This window comes from Propithecus coquereli, unplaced genomic scaffold (genome assembly GCF_000956105.1).
Source record: "Propithecus coquereli isolate 6110/MARCELLA unplaced genomic scaffold, Pcoq_1.0 Scaffold640, whole genome shotgun sequence".
Lineage (NCBI taxonomy): Eukaryota > Metazoa > Chordata > Mammalia > Primates > Indriidae > Propithecus > Propithecus coquereli.
This window is the reverse complement of record NW_012152397.1, coordinates 407,553-426,386: the sequence shown is the minus strand read 5'-3', so window position 1 is coordinate 426,386 and position 18,834 is coordinate 407,553. Positions and strand designations below refer to the sequence as shown.

The following is an 18,834-nucleotide window of genomic DNA, read 5'->3' as shown; positions in this document are numbered from 1 at the left end:
CCAAGGCACTCTAGCCCAGGCAACAGAGTAAGACTCTGTCTCAAAAAAAAAAAAAAAAATGTGCTGACGATGCATGCCCCAGGTCCCTGTCCCCTCAAAGGCATTAGACCAGGCAATCCTAGGTCTCCGACGCACCATGAATGGGGTCTAAGCTGATGGAGAGCTCATGTGTACCATGTCCTGCCCCCTCGCCCAGCTCATTTTCACAGAGCTCAACTTCACTTGGGCCTATTTGAACCCAAATCATTCCATTTTTTTTAAAGCAACTGAATCAGAACAAACTGGTGACCTCAAAAATACAGCTTAAACCACATGAGCATTGTTTCGTTAATATGTCTGCAGGCTACTACCTTCACCCTTAGGGTTTGTGATTCTTAAAAGCTTTTGCTGCTATGGCCATATATGGACTAAAGTCTCTGAAAATTTTGGAATCAGAGGGACACATGGTCCACGAACTCTCAGAAACCTTTGCAGTTATGGCTGGGTAGAAGCAGGTTTTCCACGCAGAGAAATATCCCACTGAAATGAATAAAGGTTTTCATAAAAAACGACCAAGGTGCTACTTGAGGCTAAAAAGATCAAGGAAAAGAGTGAGAGATCTACTCTTCACCAAATCGCATCCTCCGGCTACCACAAGTGTTGTTTCTGCCCCGGGACCCTTGTCAGTCCCTGGCCATGCAGCACCTGAGTCTGCACTCTCAGGCTGGATGCAGAGAGCTGGGCCCTCGGAACCCTCCAACTCACACCCGTGAGCCCGAAGCCCCTCTGAGGGCAAGGACACACTCTCTCTTTACATGGCCGCACTCCCCGGTGCCTGACCCAGGCCTCTGTATTCTCTGCGTGGGGTCAGACGTGGCACCTGTCTGACCACTCCACTCTCACCCCTCAACCATTACCTTCTCCGTCCGGCTGAGAGATGCTCCGGAACAGACAGTGTTGCTCCCGAATGAACTGTCCAGTCAGCTTGATGTCCACATCTACCTGGCCGACCCTGGGGGAGCAACGGCCAACACTTTCTGAGCATGTGCCACACACTCGCCAAGCCCCTCCGGAGCACATGTTCATCCAACTCAGTGAGCCAAGCATAATCATTCCCGTTTCACAGGTGAGGAAGCTGAGGCCACGCAGCCCCACAGTGGCAAAGCTGGGTCTTGAGCCCAGGTCTGCCTGACTCTGAAGCCATGTTCTTAGTCATCATGTTATAGAGCGAAGGGGGAAAGTGACCTGGAGTGGAGGGGCACCCTCAGCCTTATGCACCTCCCACCCCTCCGCAGGGCTGATCACCCTGAGGGCTCACTCCACAGCCACCATGACCACCAAAGACAGCCACGAATGGCTGTGGTGAGAGGAGAAGGGCACCCTCACCCCTTTACAGGAGGCACCAAGCCCCAGGCTTCGTTTGCACCAGCCAGTGAAGCCACTTGCCTCAGCTACCTGGCCTGCTATGGGGCACTGCCCCTCAACAACACGGGGCTGGGCCCGGTGTCCCATTTCCCCCCCCAGGAAGGGTCCCACCAGGGGATACCGAGGCACCATGGCGTTAGGGCTGAGAATACAGTGGTCTGTTTCCCAACTCTTCTGCGCAGGTAAATCAAGAGCTATCTCGCCCTGACCAAACTAGCAGGTGAAGGCAGGACAGACGCTGAGCAGGCAGACTCAGCAACTTCTCCAGAAGCCGGGAGAGTCAGCAGGGCCATGGAGGCAGCTGTCCAGAGATCTCAGGTGTCTCCAGTGACCACCAGGAAAGGGAGTCACCAATGTGGCCATCCTTCTGTGGCTGTACCCCAAAAAGAAAGGCCACCCCCCAGGCCGCTGGGTACACACTACCTGGTGACACCATCTTTGATGTGGTAGAGCAAACATTCAGACATCAGGGGGTCTTCGTTCAGGTTCACCAGGTGGGGAGTCTAAGGTGAGAGAACAGTGGTCAAGGGAAGGCTCCTGACAGCCTGGGGGTGGCATGAGAGGGAGGGAGGAAGGAAGGAGCGTGAGATGTCCCTCTCTTACTCTTGGGGAGCCCCCTAACTCCCCCATTATCCCTCTGCTCCAAGGACCCGCTTTGGTTCTTTGGTTCCCACCCCTCAAATCAACTGTCTTCAGGACAGCCTGATCTACCCTCTCCTCACACAGGGGCCTACAAAAATTGCCCCCTATCCACACCCTCCAGGTCAGCAGCCCGCCCCAGAGCCTCGTCTCTGCAGAAGTGCATTGACCCACCAGGCTCCCGACTGGAAGCCTTGGGATCCACCTGCACCCTCTTCTCCCCTGTGTTCCCTCTGTCCCATCATTTTTCCCCCAAAATATATATTGAAACTTCTGTTGCGTAGGGAGGGGACTGGCGCTCCCACCTTTCATTACACCTTGAATTTCTGATGAGCATGGATTACTTTAATTATAATTTAAAAATAAAAAGTGTCACTTCAATTTAAAATCAAATGAAACAAAACACCTCATTTCTTGAAGCAGACTCCCCGACTCCTTCCTGGCTGTCACCACCCCTCCCTGGGCCTGCTTCACCTTGGGCCAAGGTCATGGCAGCAGCTGCTTGGGGCTGTCCCTGCCCGAGGCCCCCACAGCCAAATCTATCCCACATACCTGGGTGATGATCATGCCACTCTGCATAGAAAACCCAGCCCATTGCTTTCCCTGAAGCACCTTTTCCTGACTTCTGTTTCTGTTAAAACACCCCTGTGCTCCCTGGGCATGTAACTCTGGGTAGCACACAGGCCTTGGTGCCACTATACCGCCCTGTGCCACTGGCTGCCAGCCCTGGGCAAGTCTCCCTCCCTGCTGCCTGCTGCCACCACCCTCACCACCCTGCCTCAGGCCCACTCGACTTCCTGCCATCCGCAGGTCTTCCAGCTCCCCGCACGCACCCTGCTGTGGCCATGTCCTTGCTTCTCTGCTGAGACCTCTCCAGCTGGCACCCCAGGCCGGCCTGACTTGAGGCTGCTTTCTACCCTGGTACGTGTGGGCCACCTCCACGTCAGGGCCCCAGCCCACCTCTCCATGCCCCTTTCCAAGACCTCTCTCCCTGGCTCTGTGTCCCCCCAGTGGACTGCTGAGCCCTCGATCCACAGCAGGCCTCGCCGGGAACAGCCTCCCTCCCCACCCCACCCTCACCATCACCTGTCAAAATCATTCACTTCCTTCACATCCCTCACTGCCTGTCAAATGCCACTTCCTCCACGAAGCTCTCCTAAGCCTTCCAACCCAAACCCAGATCTCCTGCCTCTACTCTACAAGGATTTGCCGTGGGCTTTCTACCTTGCCCAGTGAAGTACTGGGCAGGATGGGGATGAGTCAAATCCAGACACTGCTGTCCAGTCGGGAAAGAAATCAGAGTCAACTTGGGGAGGTGAGACTCAGTGTAGAAACACGGTTACAAGCGGGAAATGGACGCCTTGCAGAAAAGTTTCTGATTATCTCATGCCCTCACTTAGTTCATTCATTCATTCATTTGTTCCCGGGGAGCTGAGTGTCACCATACTCACATGCAAAGAGGAACAAAGTGAAGAACAAGGGGAGTTTGCGGGGATCAGGAGGACTTCATGGGAAAGGTCACACGGGCGCTGGCCTTTGAGGATGAGGAGGGCATGGACATGCACAAGGAAGGGCGTTCCAGGTGAAAGGAGTGTGAACAGAAGCACAGAGGCAGAAAAGCACAGGGTGCAGAAGGAAAACGCCCAGTAGCTCCACATTCCTCTGGGACCCACCCGGAACGGTCAGAGCCCAAGGCTGCGTCCACGGTGGGTACGATGTGTGGCACCCCAACGGGTGCTGCTGCAACACTTCTCCCTAGGGATCTCCTGTCCCCCTACACTGCAGTGTCAGGCCTGCTCTGGGACTGGCAAACACTGATGGGCCCTGGGAGCAGAAAGTGATCTATCCCTGGGGTGAAGGGGCACAATTTGGGGCAGTGCTTTTCAACTTTTGTTCAGCTCTAAAACTCTTTGTTCAAATGAAACCTTATCTAGAAGCCTGGACGTCAAGCAGATAAGCAGAGAGCTGCTCAGACCCAGGTAGGGGGTGGGGAGCCAGAATGTGGTCCTGTCCTCTGACCTCACTCAGCCCCTGAGAAGAAAGCTCAGAGATAGGTTTGAAGATCACTGATTGAAAGAGGCCTTAGGCCTGGTCGGGGGGTCCCAGCAAGAGTGGGCTCTCTTCAAGACAAACTGTAGCTTTTCCCCTAGGACCCAACCATTCCTGGGTTGGAGCCAGCCCCACCAAAGACACTTCCCTCATGAGTATAACAGCTCTTCCTTCTGAGATACGCATGCCTTTTAAACATACCAGAAGGCCGGGCGCGGTGGCTCACGCCTGTAATCCTAGCTCTCTGGGAGGCCGAGGCGGGTGGATTGTTTGAGCTCAGGAGTTCGAAACCAGCCTGAGCAAGAGCGAGACCCCATCTCTACTAAAATTAGAAAGAAATTAATTGGACAACTAAAAATATATAGAAAAAATTAGCCGGGCATGGTGGCACATGCCTGTAGTCCCAGCTACTCGGGAGGCTGAGGCAGAAGGATTGCTTGAGCCCAGGAGTTTGAGGTTGCTGTGAGCTAGACTGACGCCACAGCACTCTAGCCCAGGCAACACAGTGAGACTCTGTCTCAAAAAAAAAAAAAAAAAAATACCAGAATATGTTCATCCTTGCCACCTTGAGAAAAATGCAAAAGCGAACTACCCCAGAATACCTTTTTTTCACCAATCACACTGGTAAAGATCAAAAGGCCTGATTAACGTGGGATGTTGAAAAGGATGAAGGAAAATGGGCCCTCTCGTTATGTTGCCCTTAGGAGTATAAATTGGCATTATAATCTTCGGAGGGGGGCTTCAAAGGGGCCCAGTGGCTTGCACCTGTAATCCTAGTACTTTGGGAGGCTGAGGCAGGAGGATCGCTTGAGCCCAGGAGTTCAAGACCAGCCTGGACAACAGTAAGACCCAGTCTCTACAAAAAATTTCAAAAATTAGCCGGGCATGGTGGTATGGACCTGTAGTCCCAGCTACTAGGGAGGCTGAGGCAGGAGAATCACCTGAGCCCAGGAATTGGAGGCTGCAGTGAGCTATGATGATAGCACTGCTCTCTGGCCTGCACAACAGAGTAAAACTCTGCCTCAAAAAAAACCAAAAAAAAAAAAAAAAACAAAAACAAAAAAACTTCAGAGGGTGGAAATATAGATCAAAATTTTAAATGTCTATCATTTGACCCAAAAATCTCCACTCCTAGGAATCTGTTCTACAGATAACACCTACTTATAAGACTATCCATTGTAGCATTGTTTGTAGTACAAAGAATGGAAAACAATCTAAATGTCCATCAGTAGGAAACTGGTTGAATAAATTATTCTACCTCTACAGAGTGGAATATTCTGACACTGTGAAAGAAGTATAGTAACCTTTAAAAAAAGGCATGCAACCACTACTATTAAAGAGAGTACAAACATGTATAATTATATATAACGCAGGCCTGTACGTGCAGAGACTGTCTCTAGGAGAACACATTAAGACCTGATAATGGAGGTTGCCTCTGCGAGGGGAACTTTAAGGTGGGAAGGAAGGAGGTTTACTTTTCACCTTTTAATACTATTTGAATATTCTCTCTGGCATATAGTACACCTTTATAAGAACAATTAAAAACAAAACAAGAACCCTTTAGTCTCTGGGCTTTAGTGGGTAGCATCCCCATGCAATGTCAAGCCCTCCAAGAAAGAAACACTGGGACACCACCCCATCAGTTTCCCCGCTCATTTCTGCCTTTTCTCCATCCCTGCAACTGTGGTGGAAGTGCCCCAGGTACAGGCACACGAAGGGGGCTGGAAGCCATGCTAAGAACCATCTGTAGCCCCTCTCCCTCCCCAGGATGTGGCTGGGTCCCAGAAGGGTCTGGCTCCCTCAGAAGGACCCAAAGCCCTGGATACCCAGCCCCTCAGCCTAGCCTGCTGCCCATAATCCCACCCACAGTTCTCCCACTCCTTTGCTGTGGCTTGGGCCAGCAAGGCAAACCCCTCTCCTCTCCTCTTTTCAGAACAGGGTTCAATGATCCCTGCCTGCTCAGTCTCCCAGATGGACCTGACCTTACAAAATAGAGAGGAGCCTCCTTCTAGTAACCCACCACCTCCTCCAGGCAGCCCCTGGGGGCCCTGTCTGGCCAAGCACACAGTGTATCTGACTTAGGGCCTGATTCTATGCTGTTTCACAACATGGACCAGACGGGCTGGGCTGGTTCCCTGGTGGGACTAGAAGTTCCTGCTCTGCTCAAACTGGCCTCCACATCACTCCTCATTGCCATGTGCTGGTACAGCTGTGCTGGCTGTCTACGGCAACTTCCTTCCTGATTGGTCAGTCCCTGTGCCAGTTGGTTATTATTTTGAATATCACTCCTGCCTCCACCGGAGCCTGACCACTCTTGCCCTAGTTCCCTCCTTCCTCTCAGCAGATTCACTGAGCACCTGCTACCTAGCAGGCACACTTCAGCCCACACCTGTACCCTGAGTCTGCTCTGCCACATGTTGTCCCTGCTCCTCTGTACCTCCCAAGGCCCATCCATCTTTCAGGCTCCACCTTCCGAACCACCTTCTCCAGGAAACCAGTTGCTGTGTATCTCCAGGCCACAACGGTGCTTCCAACGACAACTAACCCCTCGTTGCACTTAGAATTGCTGCCTTACAGTGTAGTGCTTATTCCTCTCGGTTCCCTTTACAATCTTATCTTCCCAAGTTATCCCTCTAAAAAGTGTATCTCTTTAGTTATTTTTCTGAGCAGGTAGCACGTGCACAGGTTACAAAATTCAAACAACACAAAAGCGCACACAGCACCTAAGTCTCTATCCTAACCACATCCAACTTCCCAGGTCCTCTCCCTCTCTCCAGTAAACACTATGATCAGTTTCTAATGAATCCAGAGATAAACTCCACACATGAACTCACATGCAAACGTGTGTGAATGTATGTTGCAAAGACCTAGATGCTAAGTAGTTCTTGCAATCTCCCTAGGGACAGAGGCCCTGTCATCCTTCTGTGGTCCCTAGAGTCCTTGGCCCTCCATCAGGTGGATGGAGGGAGAAAGCAGGGATGGCCAGACAACACAGAGAAGAGGTAGCAGGGAAGGGGACAGAGATGACAGAGGGACAAGCCAGAGACCTCAGAGGGAAAGAGCAGGGTTAGAACTCACTACCCTCCCACCTCCTGCCTTCTCTCAGCATCCAGAGAGCTCCCTAGGCCTCCTTACCAGATCCCTCACTAACCTTCTTTGGAGAGAAGACACCCACGGTTCCCCCATCCTCCCGGACAGCAACCCCCATCTCAGCCAGCAACGCTTCTCTGTGGGCAAAAGAGAGGCAAATGTCAGTGTTACCATACTCCCCATGACTTCCCTCTCTGCGGGGACCACCCACCCTCCCCCCACTCCTTCCAGGGCTCCAGCTGTCCGCCCAGCCCCAGCCCTTCAGACCTCTCCATCCTCAGGGCCTCTGTCTTGCGTAGCTTCTCCTCCCACGTCTCATTCAGTTCGGCTATAATCTTCTCTGTCTCCTGGGGCACAAGGACAGGCAGGGATCAGGACAGTCTGGGACAAGCGCCTACCCTGGGGAACACACTGCTCCTGGAATTCCTTCTTCCCCCTCAAGCCAGGTTTTGAAGTAAAATCCCAGCAGCCCCCGATGCCCCCCAACCCCCGCCACCAGCGCCAGCTCCCCACCTGCAGCCTCTCCATGGCCTCCTCAGGCCCAATCTGGGGCTCGGCGTTAGGGGAGAATGACGGCTCCAGCTCCCCATTATGTGCTGGGGGGGACAAGGGTGAAGCTGGGGCAGGGGGAGACGACATAGCTGGCAGAGCACCTCCGACACTCCCCTCTTCCACCTTCAGGCCTGGGAGGGAGAAAGAGATACAAGAAGGAGGCTGAGGACAGACAGAACTGATCGGAGACACAGAGAAGGCCAAGAGCTTCACAGAGGGGCCAGTCTGTGAGGACTTTGGAAGACAAGTGGTCAACTCCCACCAAGCCCCCGCCCCCCACTGCAGCCTTGACAAATGGGCACCCCGTCTCTGCTTGTGTCTCAGGGATGGAGAGCTCATTACAAATGAGGCAGCCAGTTCTTTCCACTGTTGGATGACTTGCACTGCCAAAAAGGTCTTAGCTGTGTTGAGCAGAAATCGGCCCCACATCATGTGTACATGCCCGTTTCTAGCTCTGCCCTCTGGGTAAGAGATTATATTGCTTTTTCTTCTTCAAGAAAACCCTTCAAACGTTGGAAGGCGAACCTCAAACCTACCTTATCCTTTTTCTCTTCCCAGAAACACCCTCATCCCCCGACTTGGCCCTCGGCACCCTGACCACCCTCAGTGGGATGATCCCAGCGGCCACACTCGACCCAGTCAGTGTGATGATACGGCTTCTCCCACGGCCCGTTTCACATCAGTGAGGCTGAGCCTTACGTTTTAGAAACCATTCCACTGTTGACGGTTAGGCTTACGGACCTCTTCTTAATGATTTACTGCTCAACCCACAAATGTAGGACGTGCCATTTATCCCTGCACCTGTCATTTTATTAATTCCAGGAGCCTGTCAAGGTCCTTCTGAATCCTGACCCTCCCCAGAGAATTAGTCCCCCTCAGCTCTGTAACATCTGAAGACTAAGACCCCTTTCCCATCTGCATCCATGTCACTGAGCACATGAAAGGCTGCGTGGTGGGTAGCCCCTCCCTGGCCCCAGGACTGGGCAAAGGCAAGTGAGGAGGAATGGGGTGGGCCAAGGGGCACCCCTGAGCTGCCCCTCCCTGGAACCCCTACCTCCTAGAGCAGAGGCTGAGAGCCCCTGTGCCATCAGCAGTTCCCGCAGCCGGGCCACCTCCTCCTGCAGCTCTCTGATCAGCCGGGCATTAGGGTCCTCATTGATGACGGCATTGCAGCGGATCTGCTTGGTGCGGTCGGCATACCTGGGTGAGGAGGGAGAAGCAGGACTGGTGAGGCCGGGGCACAGGCACCCTTGGTCTGCTGCCTGTTTCCCTCTCTCCCTCCCAGGTCACAAGATGTCGTGGCAGGGCTGGGGGTCTACCCTGTCTCACGGGCAGGGTCCTGAGTAACTAGCCTCTGAACTTGTCACTTCCCGTGCTGCCCCATCCCTGCCAGAGCCAGAAGCCCACCTGAGAGTGCTGAGCGTCTCCTCATAATTGATGTCGGCAGGGCTCAGGGCTGCGATCATCGCCGTGCGGGAGTTCCCACCTATGAACGGAGAGGAGAGAAAAGCCCTAGCTGAGCTGGGTCCCAAGAAAAGTCAACTGGGCCATGGGGGTCAGGGGGCCTCAGTGCCCAGGCAGGGGTCTGAGAGGGTCACGTCTAAGGTAGGGTGAAGGTAAGCGTTGTGGTGCTCACCATGAAATCTCGTTGGTGGGGAGGTAAAGTCATGGGGACATCAGATATCTGCAGGACAGTCACACATCAGTGGAGGGAGATGAAATGGCAGTGGGTGTGAAATCAGGGAGGGTTGTGGATAGCCAGGTCAGTGAGGCCCTTGGCTTGGTAGGGTGTGGCCCTGATTTGAACATGAGGAAATCTTCAAGGGATGTTCCCTGGGTCTGGGGGAGAGGCAGTAGGACAATGGGAATGATGATTTGGGATTCCAGGGGTGGCAAGGGGATTTGTTAGGCATATCGAAGGGGGTCTCAATGGGATAATGGCAGGGTCAGCAAAGAGAGCGAGAAGGAGACCCTCACCCAAATTCTCCTTGAGCAGCCAGGTGAGGACAGAGTCCCTGTAAGGGATAAAATCCGACTTCCGCTTCTTTGATTGCTGGGGGATGGAAGGGGGAGGGGGTTAAGGTGGGCCACCCCCTTAGGCCCCTTCTTGAGCCCCTTCTCTTCTCAGCCCCCAGGTCTCACCATATCCGCAAGGGCCGAGATCACCTTCCCTAGAGTAGTCAGGGACTTATTGATGTTGGCGCCCTCCTGGAAGGGGATGAACAAAGGGGATGGGATCATCCCCTCCCAATCAGATCCACTTCCCCTTCCTCCCCTCCCCAGCGGGAGCCCCAGGTTGTGGCTGGTGACCTCCACACACAGCCCCTAGCACTGCCGCGCGCCCACCCCTCCGAAGCCCCCTCACCTTCAGGCGCATGCCCCGGGCCCCGGAGGAGTCGGCCCGCTCACTCCCGGCAAGGTCCACCAAACTGATCTTACTGACCTGGGGTCAGAGCAAAGAGGCAGGAGGTGACTGGGGTGGGTGGGGGCCAGGGGAGCCAATCAGGGGAGCACCCAGCAGGAAGGTGGGCGGTTGGCAAGGGTTGGAGACAGCCAGGAGGGGGTGAGGGAAGAGGACAGGAGGAAATAGAATATACAACAATAGTGAGGAGTTGGTTCCTCATTCATTTGTTCATTTATTCATTTACAAATATTCACAAGCCCACTGAGAGCAAGGACAAGGGACACACAGTGGGAACCAAGGTCTGCCCTGAGAAACCAGCAGGAAGGACAAACAAGCAAACAAAGGATTGTAACACCCTGATCTAATGGGCAAGCAGAGGGGTTACGGAAGCCCCACAAAGGCACTTAACCCAGCATGGGCAGGGAGGGAGGCCCAAGCCTCTTCCACTACATCCCTGTCCCCGTTACCATGGGAGGATGGGGGGCGGGGTAGAGGGGGTCCCACCTTCTCTGAGTCTAGCCCAGTGAGCTGGTCATGGCAGCGCTGCGTGAAGACAATAGTAAAAACAGCATGGGAACGGCTGCTGGTCTCATTCATATTGGTGGCAGCCACAGTCCTGGGAGGCAAAGGGAGCAGTCACTGGATCCCGCCTCCCCACTTCCTAACCCCACTCCCTTCCCCTCCACTGTCAGCCTGCCTCACCGAGCCTTATTTCCACAGTCCATGAGGTCGGCAATGTCTGCATAAGAGGTCACAGCCAATTTAGACAGGTCTTGCACATAGGGGCCCAGGATGGGATGCTCCCGGACCCGCAGAGAACCCCGACTCTTAGGGTTCAGGAGGTCTCGTACCCGCTCACAATAGATCTCCATATAGCTCACCTGAGTGGGAAAAGCAAGTAAGTCACAAAGCTAGCAATAACACCAACTAGGAAACTTAACCTAAACTCCACTGGACACGATACAGGTAATCGCTGCTAACACATACCCAGCGCAGTGTTAAGGGTTTTGCATATGCTAGCTCAGTGAATCCCAGCAACCCCAGGAGGTGGGTCATTGGCATTTCACAGATGAACATACTAAGGAAGATGGAATCACTGCCCAAAGTCACAGTTAGGGACTGGCAATGTCGGCGTCAGATTCCAGGCCGTCAGACTCCAGAGACGGCCCTCGGCCTTGATGGCTCTGCTCTCTTGCCTCCCTGCCCCCTCTCAGCTCCCCACCAAGACCTGGGCTCACCTCCACAGAATAGGATAGCTGAGCACTCTGGTTCTCACTAACACGAGAGAAGAGGTCCTCACAGAGCTGGAGGGGGACACAGAGAAGTTCCTGTTCAGGGCACACCTGCAGCGCCTAGTCCCAGGCCTGTCCCAAGTGACCCCACTTAACCCTTCCCACAGCCCTGACAGAGGAGTCATGCTCATTTTACAGACTGGAAAACAACCTCACTTGCCCAGGATCACAGGCTAATACTTAGCAAGCCAGGATGAAAACCCAGGTATCACAACTCCCAAAGACACTGTGCCGCACAGCCGGTGAGTCAGGGTTAACTCTCAGTTTTCTACAACCAGCTTCTTCTACTGCGAACACCTGGCCTATGGTACGCAAGCCTGTAGGAGAACTACGCTCACAAATGATTTATGAAACAAAGTAAAATAGTAGCAAGTGGTAAAACCGGTGCTCAAACCCAAGGCTCACTGATGCCAAGGCCTTGCCTCTCTGACTGCACCTTGCTGTCTCTAGCAGGGGCAAAGAACCCCTCCCCAAAGGGCCCTGGTTGTCCAGGCTGCAGTCAACCCCTACCTCCCATCACATTCCCTGTCACTAACGGCCTCAGAGAGCCAGGTCTCTGTTCCATAATCCTTAGACCTCTGTCCTTCCTCCACTAGGGGCAGCTAAAGATGCTCCTGTCCTGGCTGCCTGGCCAGGTCCCAAGCACGTACCTGGGGCACAATGCCCTGCTGTCCCGGCTCCTGCCGCCCCATCATGGTGTAGGATTTCCCAGCCCCGGTCTGCCCATAGGCAAAGATGCACACGTTGTAGCCTTCAAAGGCATGGAGCAGCATCTCTTCTCCAATGTCCCGATATACTTGCTGCTGAGACGCAAACTGGGGGTCCTCGGCCTAGGTGAAAGGGGGGCAGACAAAAAGGAGCCCTGAATGACTTTGTCCTTAGAGTCATTGTCCCAAGGGTCTTGCCCCATCACTGATGACTGCCCAAAAGCCCTGTGTGTCCCTACCCCCATCACTGTCCTAATCATCCTTGAGGATCCTCTCCAGCCCCCATCGTGGTCCCAATCACAACCTAAGAGTCCTACCTACACCCACCCAGGGGCTGTGGTCCTCCCAGTCCAGTTCCAACCAATCCCCTGGAGGTCCTATTTCACAGCAATGCTCCCTCCCCAGTACCTAAGTCCCCTGTCTCTCATTGCCTAACTCTTTCCCCAGCGAAACAACCTCACCGAAGTGTGTGACCAGTAGGAATAATCGAAGGTGAAGCTTTTGGGTGCATCCTTGCTGTGTTTGGGATTGATGATGGCTGAGGGGGCAAGAGAGGGCAAAGGAAGGAAAGCCAAGGTTAGACACACTCCCAGCCTCTGCCCACACCCCCACAAGCCCCTGGAACCCAGGCATCCCACTTCCCACCTCTGTCCTAGCTCATCTCTCCCCTTTAATACTCCCCACCCCCTCCAGCTACCAAAGCTAATTTTGGCTTCCTAGGACCCGCCCCCACTGAGCTGCCTCCCTGGATTGGGCAATGGAGGGCTCCAGGCCAACATTCCCCCTCCCAGAGACTGGGGACACAGAGAGGCCAGCCTGCCCCAGCCCCCGCCCTTATAACTAGCACCTGCTCTGTGCCCAGCACAGCCCTCCTCCCAGATTGGCCCAGCAGGACTGTCCTGCGTGGTGGGCCTGTGCCAGTCAGGCCCTTGGGACTCACTCACAGGTGGTGTTGCCCTGCATGCTGACCACACACTTGGCATCCTGGCTGGTCTCACGGGAATTGAAGGGCCGAACCCTCACTGCCACTTTCACCGAAGCACCAGCCATGACTCCAGACACTCCCACCCTCCTCAGCTGGAGGACAGAGAAAGATGTGGTGGTCAGAGCCACTGGGGGGACCCAGACATTGCCTCCCAACTTCTCCTTGAAATCGTCTCTCCACCCCTCAGCCCAGGTACCCACTCCCTCAAGGACCCAGTTCTTGTTCCCTTGGCCTTCCTCCCAAATATCACTGTCTTGAGGGACTCCCAAAGGTATCCCTGCCTCTCTCCCCAGCCATATCCCAGCTTGCAGGGACCTGGACCATCGCCCCAGAGTTACCTGGCGTCCTGGCCCCAGATGAGGGGGGCTGTATCAGTTGTGGCTGCCACCGGCCCTCGTAGGGGAAGCCCCATTCTACACTTGGGGCCTGGCCACGCCAGCTGGGGCTGTGGGGGAAACCCTGGTTGTGGGGGGAGAGTGGTTAGGAGGCACCTGTGGCTCCAGAGATCTGTCTGGGGTTCCTAAGAGGGCAAGGGGTAGCAGAGAAATGTTAGGAAAGGTAAGGATAGCTGCCCCTCTGGAGTGGCCTAATGCAATGTGAATCCAAGGGCAGGGACAGTGATATTTTTATTCCTTGTCACTCACAAGTGTACTGAACGTTCAGATAGACGAGAGGAGAGAGAGAGAGCGAGAGAGAGGGAGGACAGAGGACAATTCAGAGAGAGGGACACATGGGCAGAGACACTGAGGGTGGCGGGAAGAGGAGAAGAGGAGCAGAAAGTCACAGACACCAAGAAAATTAGAGAAATGAGAGAAAAGGCAAGATTGAGGTCATGCAATGAAGGAACGAATGGGAGGCAGAAAGGAAGAAGAGACAGAAGATATCAAACACAGGGATGTTAAACAGGCAGGGAGGGGAGCTATGGGGCCAAAGCAAAAATTGGGAGCCCAGAAGAGAGATGAGAAGAGAAAAAACCCCAAACACAAAATCTGCCCTAAAAGTCCCCAACAGCGTCAGCAAGGGAGAAGGAAAAACCAGTTCCCACCTAGGGCCCACAATCTCCACACATGAGGCAGGGACTGCCAATGGGCAAAGTCCAGGGGCTGGAGGTGCAGCCCAGGACAGGGATCCACAGGACCTGCTTTGTGGGCCCAATCCCCTTGCCCAGCCCCCTGCACTTCCTCCTCAGGATCCAGGACAATGGGCAGGGGAGGGTGGGGTCATCCTGTATCCATTATACCAACCCCCAGGGCTCAATGGTTGGAGGACCCAGAATACCTGTCTCTAGGAAAGGGGGAAGTGGGGGACCTCCTTAAAAGGGAGGAAAAAGGAAAAGAAACAGACTGGTCCTAGCCCCAGCCTGGAGCTAGTGCCATGGCGTCCACTGTCCTGGGGAAGGTGCCAGGCTGGAGCCCAGGAATGTGGGTGATCAGGTGCCCACACCCTGGGAGGAGAGGCTGAGCAGCCCACGCCCACAGACAGCAGGTTGGAGGACTATGGAGAGGGATAAGGGATGCTGGGCCCCCTGCTGTGGCCCCAAAGGACCCCCAACTCCTGTCATGTTGGGCCTCACCCCACTAGACTTTCTGGGCAGATTATGGGAGGAGTGAGGGGGATGGTCTGTCCCGGGACAGGAAGGGAGTAGCTGAAATCACAGAAGCTGGCTCAGGAAGAACAGCCCTGACCCCCCAGACCCTAAGCAGGGGAGGGAAGGACACTGGTGGGGACACGCCATGGTGACACCGCCCTGGCTTATGGGACAGGGAATGAAGTGACACGGCTGGGGGACAGTGGAGTAAGGGTATAGGGGGAGTTACAGGGGTAGGCCGGTACATCTGCAAAGGAGCAGTGGGGTACAGGCTGGGGTGGGGCCGACCGACCAGAAAGGGGGTCTCGGGCCACCTGCATCTTGCCCTCCCGTCAGTCCTCAAACAGGCCCCTGCCCGGCCTCTCTGGGCGGCCATGCGGATCCCGTCCTCCTGTCCAGCCAACCGACGGCCGCCCCGGGCCTGGCACCTCTCTGCGCCTCGGCGGGACAAACAGCACATGATCCCGGCTCTCGAGCCTACATTGCCCCGCCAGGGCATGCAAACGGGACCCCGCTCCCCGCCCCTCAACCCGGCACATTCCTCCGCGGGCCTCCCCACCCTCCCCCCTTCCCCCAGCTCTCACCTCGTCGCGGCTGGGCTCCCGGAGCAGCTTGGCGGAGCGCAAACGGGCAAACTTTCCGGGAAGCGTGAGACGGGAGCGGGGGAGATCCGGGGCCGGTTCGGGGCTGCCCCCGCCCCTCGCCGGGTCCCCGGGCGGCGGGCGGCGGACTCGCGCCCGGGGGCGGCAGCAGTAGCGGCGCCAGCGGCCGGCGCCCGCCCGGGCAGCGCGAGCTGGGGCGGGAGCGAGGGGCGGGGGACAGGCGGGCGCGCGCGCGGACGGGCGGGCGCGCGCCGTCCGGAGAAGGGCCGGAGCGACCCAGGCTACTCCTATTAAAGGGGCAATGCTCCCGGACTGCGGGGCCCACTGAGCGGGTACGCGGGAACTAGTTGAGGACACAGAAGGGGAGCAGAACGCCGCGATGCGACAGGGTAACAACGGACTGAGGAGCTGGGGAAGGTGGGGGGCACACCCTGCAGGGGACCCAGGCCCCGGACTCGCGCACGTCGCCGCCGTCGGAGGCGCGCTCAGAGGGCGGAGCCGCCCGTCTGGCACCGCCCAGGAGGCGGCTCCGCTCAGGCTCCGCCCCCAAGCGCGCGGCGCCGGCCGGCTACTCCCGGGGCTCCAATCGCGGCGTCTCTCCTGCTGGTCGCCGGGCCCACAGTTCTAGAATTCGCCCGGCAGCTGCCTCAGGTGCTTGGGCCAAGTTCGGTCGACGGTGGCGCAGCCGCTCAGGCGCTCTGTCTCCGCCTGGCCCTCAAGTTCGACTGTCCCGGCGGCCCCGTTCGCTGCCTCAGGCCCAAACAACCTCCTCAGGCGCGGGTGCCCTCTCAGGCCCGCAAGCCCTCCTCAGGCGGGAATTCCCTCCTCAGGCGCAGGCCAACCCTCCCGACCTAGCCCGGCCCCTTCGGCCCCAGACTGTCCCCTCAGTCTTGGGCCCACAGCCAGAGGGACTCTCGGCCCCAATTATGCCCTCGGGCTTGGCTGCCCCGAAGGTCTGGCCATGCCCCAGTCCACCTGCCAAGGGTCTCCTTAGCCCCTTCAGGCAGCCGCACTCTCAGGCCTGGGCTTCCCTCCAGCAGGGCTACACCACCACCACCAGGCTCCAGCGGCTCCTCGGCCCCAGCCTGACCCCGCGGGTCCTCATCTACCCTCTCCAGCGTGGGCTGCCCTCCAAGGCCTTGGCTTCCCCTGGGTCAGCTGTGGAGGAGCTTGTCTGGCTTCCTTAAGCTCCATCCTGCCCCTTAGATCTAGGTCACCCACTTAGGCCCAAACTACCTGAGATCTCAATGCCCCTCAGTGTCCAACTGTCCCCTGAGCTCTGCTGACCCCCTTCTGGCCCACCCACTGACACCCCACCCACCCTTTCAGCCCAATCCTCCCCATCCGCCACCTCAGGCCTAATTACTCCTCTGTCCATTTTTCACCTCATGTAACTGCTTTCTCAGCCCATTCTTAGCTTCCCTTGGGTAAATACTAGTTCACCTCTAACAGTTTCCAATTTGCTTTCTTTAACCTTTGTGCAACCTACATGCACTCTCCTAACTTATCTAGTATTCTTAATTGCCTTTTCTAGCCAGCCCAGCTTGCTCTCAGTTCATCCTTGGCTGTCCCTAATTCCTGGCTCTGTGCAGCTGACCTCCTGCTCCCCTTTTGTTTTTGTTGTTATTGTTATTTTTTCTTTTCATTTTTTAATATTTTTTTCTCTTTAGAGATGGGGTCTTGTCTCTGTCACCCAGGCTGGAATGCAGTGGCACCATCATAGCTCACTGCAGCCTCAAACCCCTGGGCTCAAGTGATCCTCCTGCCTCAGCCTCCCAACTAGCTGAGACTACATGCACAAGCCACCGTGCCCAGCACCTTCTTATGTTATAGACATTCCCAACTGCGCCTTTCTTCCTTGTCACCAATTGACCAACCACTCTTTTGGCACTTAACTTTCACTAACCACTCATACCTGATTCATTTACCAGCCCTCAATTCTGCCACTTCTTTAACTTCCCCCAACCACCAACCCAAATGCCTCTGCCCCATCCAGTAGTCTCCACCTGTCACCCTTTTCCATTTCATCATCTCATATTGCCAGTTAAGTCACTTAAGTGCCATCTGTAAATTTCACTTACTCTATACATTTAGCTTCAGAAAATTTTCTTTCCTGTTTACCTTTTACTACATCTACCTTTCTTGTGCTCACCATTTTCAACCTGTATGTTCAATTAATAGTCCAGCACTAGACATAACTTTTAAGGTCTCTTTCCTTTTTCAGGATCCACACATTCTCTTTCTAGTCTCTAGATGTGCTACTGGTCTCATTTCTACAGCCATTACTTTAGTGAATGATTCATTTCCTTTATTCTCCCAGCACCAAAGAGGAGACAGTCCAGCTACGCAGCCCAGTCCAGTCATGCAGGTACAGGAAGATGAAGACAACCTCATACCCTTTGCCAAGTGAGTTCTCCCCACTGGGTGAGGAGGATGGGGATGGGATGGAGGGAAGATTGCATACCTGGGTCCTTCCCTAAAGGGATTAAGAAATAAGGAAGAGGAAGCTCAATGCCCGGTCTCAGGGGATTGATGATTCATTAATTTATTCAACAAATAGTTTTTGAACACTGCAATGTTCCAGGCACTGTATTAGGCACGAGTGATTAAGCCATTAGTAGGATAGGCATCCTGCTTTCATAGGGCTTACATCCTGGTGGGGAGGGGATGCATAACATATAAATACATATAATTTCAGCTAGTGATGAGTACCATTAAAAAATAAGAGTATAAAATAATGGAAAATTAAATGTCTTGAGGAACACAAGGTTAGATAGAGTGATTATGGAAGACTGTTCTGGGGAGGTGAATTTGAATTGGGATCTGAAAAATGAGAAGGGGCTAGTCTACATAAAAATGGTGGGGAGGGGGAGAAGAAGGAATAATAGGGAAAAAAAAAAAAAAACCAGAAACAAATAAGCTTGATATGTTCTAGGAACAGGAAGCAGGCCAGTGTAACTGAAACTTGGTGATCAAGGGAAGAGTAGAGAGTAAAGTCAGAAAGTTAGGCAGAGGTCAGATCACACAGGACCTTACAGGCCATCAGGGAGAGTTTGGATTTTATTCTAAAGGCAGTAAGAAATCAGTGAAAGGTTTTAAGCAGTGACTGACATGAGCAGCCTTTCTTTTTCTTCAATTTTTTTATTATGGAAAAAATTCTAACAAATACAGAAGTAGAGAAAATAGTATCATGAACCCAATGTACCATTTTTAGTCATCTTCAATAATTATCATCATATGGATAATCTTTTCATTTCTACACCCATCCCATCTAGCCGCCTACTTCTCAAATTATTTTTTTTATTCTAAGCGTTTATTCAGTAAACAATTCTAAAGCAAGATAAATTGTCTAAAAAGATTGTTTTCAATTATTCAAAGTCTAATGTTTTTTCTCTCCAGAAGCACTTTTTTTTCTGATTTTTTAATTAATTCTAAAGCAAGATAAATTGTCTAAAAAGATTGTTTTCAATTATTCAAAATCTAATGTTTTTTCTCTCCAGAAGCACTTTTAATCATTCTATT

General features: G+C 54.1%; 2 protein-coding genes across 5 annotated transcripts in view; one reads left to right on the top strand and one right to left on the bottom strand.

Annotated features, from left to right (window-relative positions):
* KIF1C (kinesin family member 1C) overlaps positions 1–15,507 on the bottom strand; it is a 23,656-nt gene extending 8,149 nt beyond the window's left edge. Inside the window, exons 1-18 of one of the 2 annotated variants that reach the window (XM_012659907.1) lie at positions 15,295–15,507; positions 13,461–13,581; positions 13,082–13,214; positions 12,599–12,675; positions 12,081–12,260; positions 11,377–11,442; positions 10,841–11,019; positions 10,643–10,754; positions 10,100–10,177; positions 9,877–9,942; positions 9,712–9,787; positions 9,142–9,220; positions 8,789–8,934; positions 7,696–7,865; positions 7,450–7,529; positions 7,244–7,319; positions 1,828–1,907; positions 897–991 (exon numbers count right to left, since the gene is read on the bottom strand). In XM_012659907.1, coding sequence (XP_012515361.1) covers positions 897–991; positions 1,828–1,907; positions 7,244–7,319; positions 7,450–7,529; positions 7,696–7,865; positions 8,789–8,934; positions 9,142–9,220; positions 9,712–9,787; positions 9,877–9,942; positions 10,100–10,177; positions 10,643–10,754; positions 10,841–11,019; positions 11,377–11,442; positions 12,081–12,260; positions 12,599–12,675; positions 13,082–13,187 — 1,666 coding nt within the window. In that variant the 5' untranslated portion in view covers positions 13,188–13,214; positions 13,461–13,581; positions 15,295–15,507. The remainder of the gene's footprint in view (positions 1–896; positions 992–1,827; positions 1,908–7,243; positions 7,320–7,449; positions 7,530–7,695; positions 7,866–8,788; positions 8,935–9,141; positions 9,221–9,711; positions 9,788–9,876; positions 9,943–10,099; positions 10,178–10,642; positions 10,755–10,840; positions 11,020–11,376; positions 11,443–12,080; positions 12,261–12,598; positions 12,676–13,081; positions 13,215–13,460; positions 13,582–15,294) is intronic. The other variant, XM_012659908.1, reaches the window with a different exon arrangement.
* Positions 15,508–15,587: 80 nt separating this feature from the next.
* Positions 15,588–18,834, top strand: part of INCA1 (inhibitor of CDK, cyclin A1 interacting protein 1) — a 7,958-nt gene continuing 4,711 nt past the window's right edge. Inside the window, exons 1-2 of one of the 3 annotated variants that reach the window (XM_012659904.1) lie at positions 15,588–15,701; positions 17,633–17,718. In XM_012659904.1, coding sequence (XP_012515358.1) covers positions 17,675–17,718 — 44 coding nt within the window. In that variant the 5' untranslated portion in view covers positions 15,588–15,701; positions 17,633–17,674. Of the gene's footprint in view, positions 15,702–15,927; positions 15,964–17,632; positions 17,719–18,834 lie in introns of those variants that run through there. The other 2 variants (XM_012659906.1, XM_012659905.1) reach the window with 2 other exon arrangements.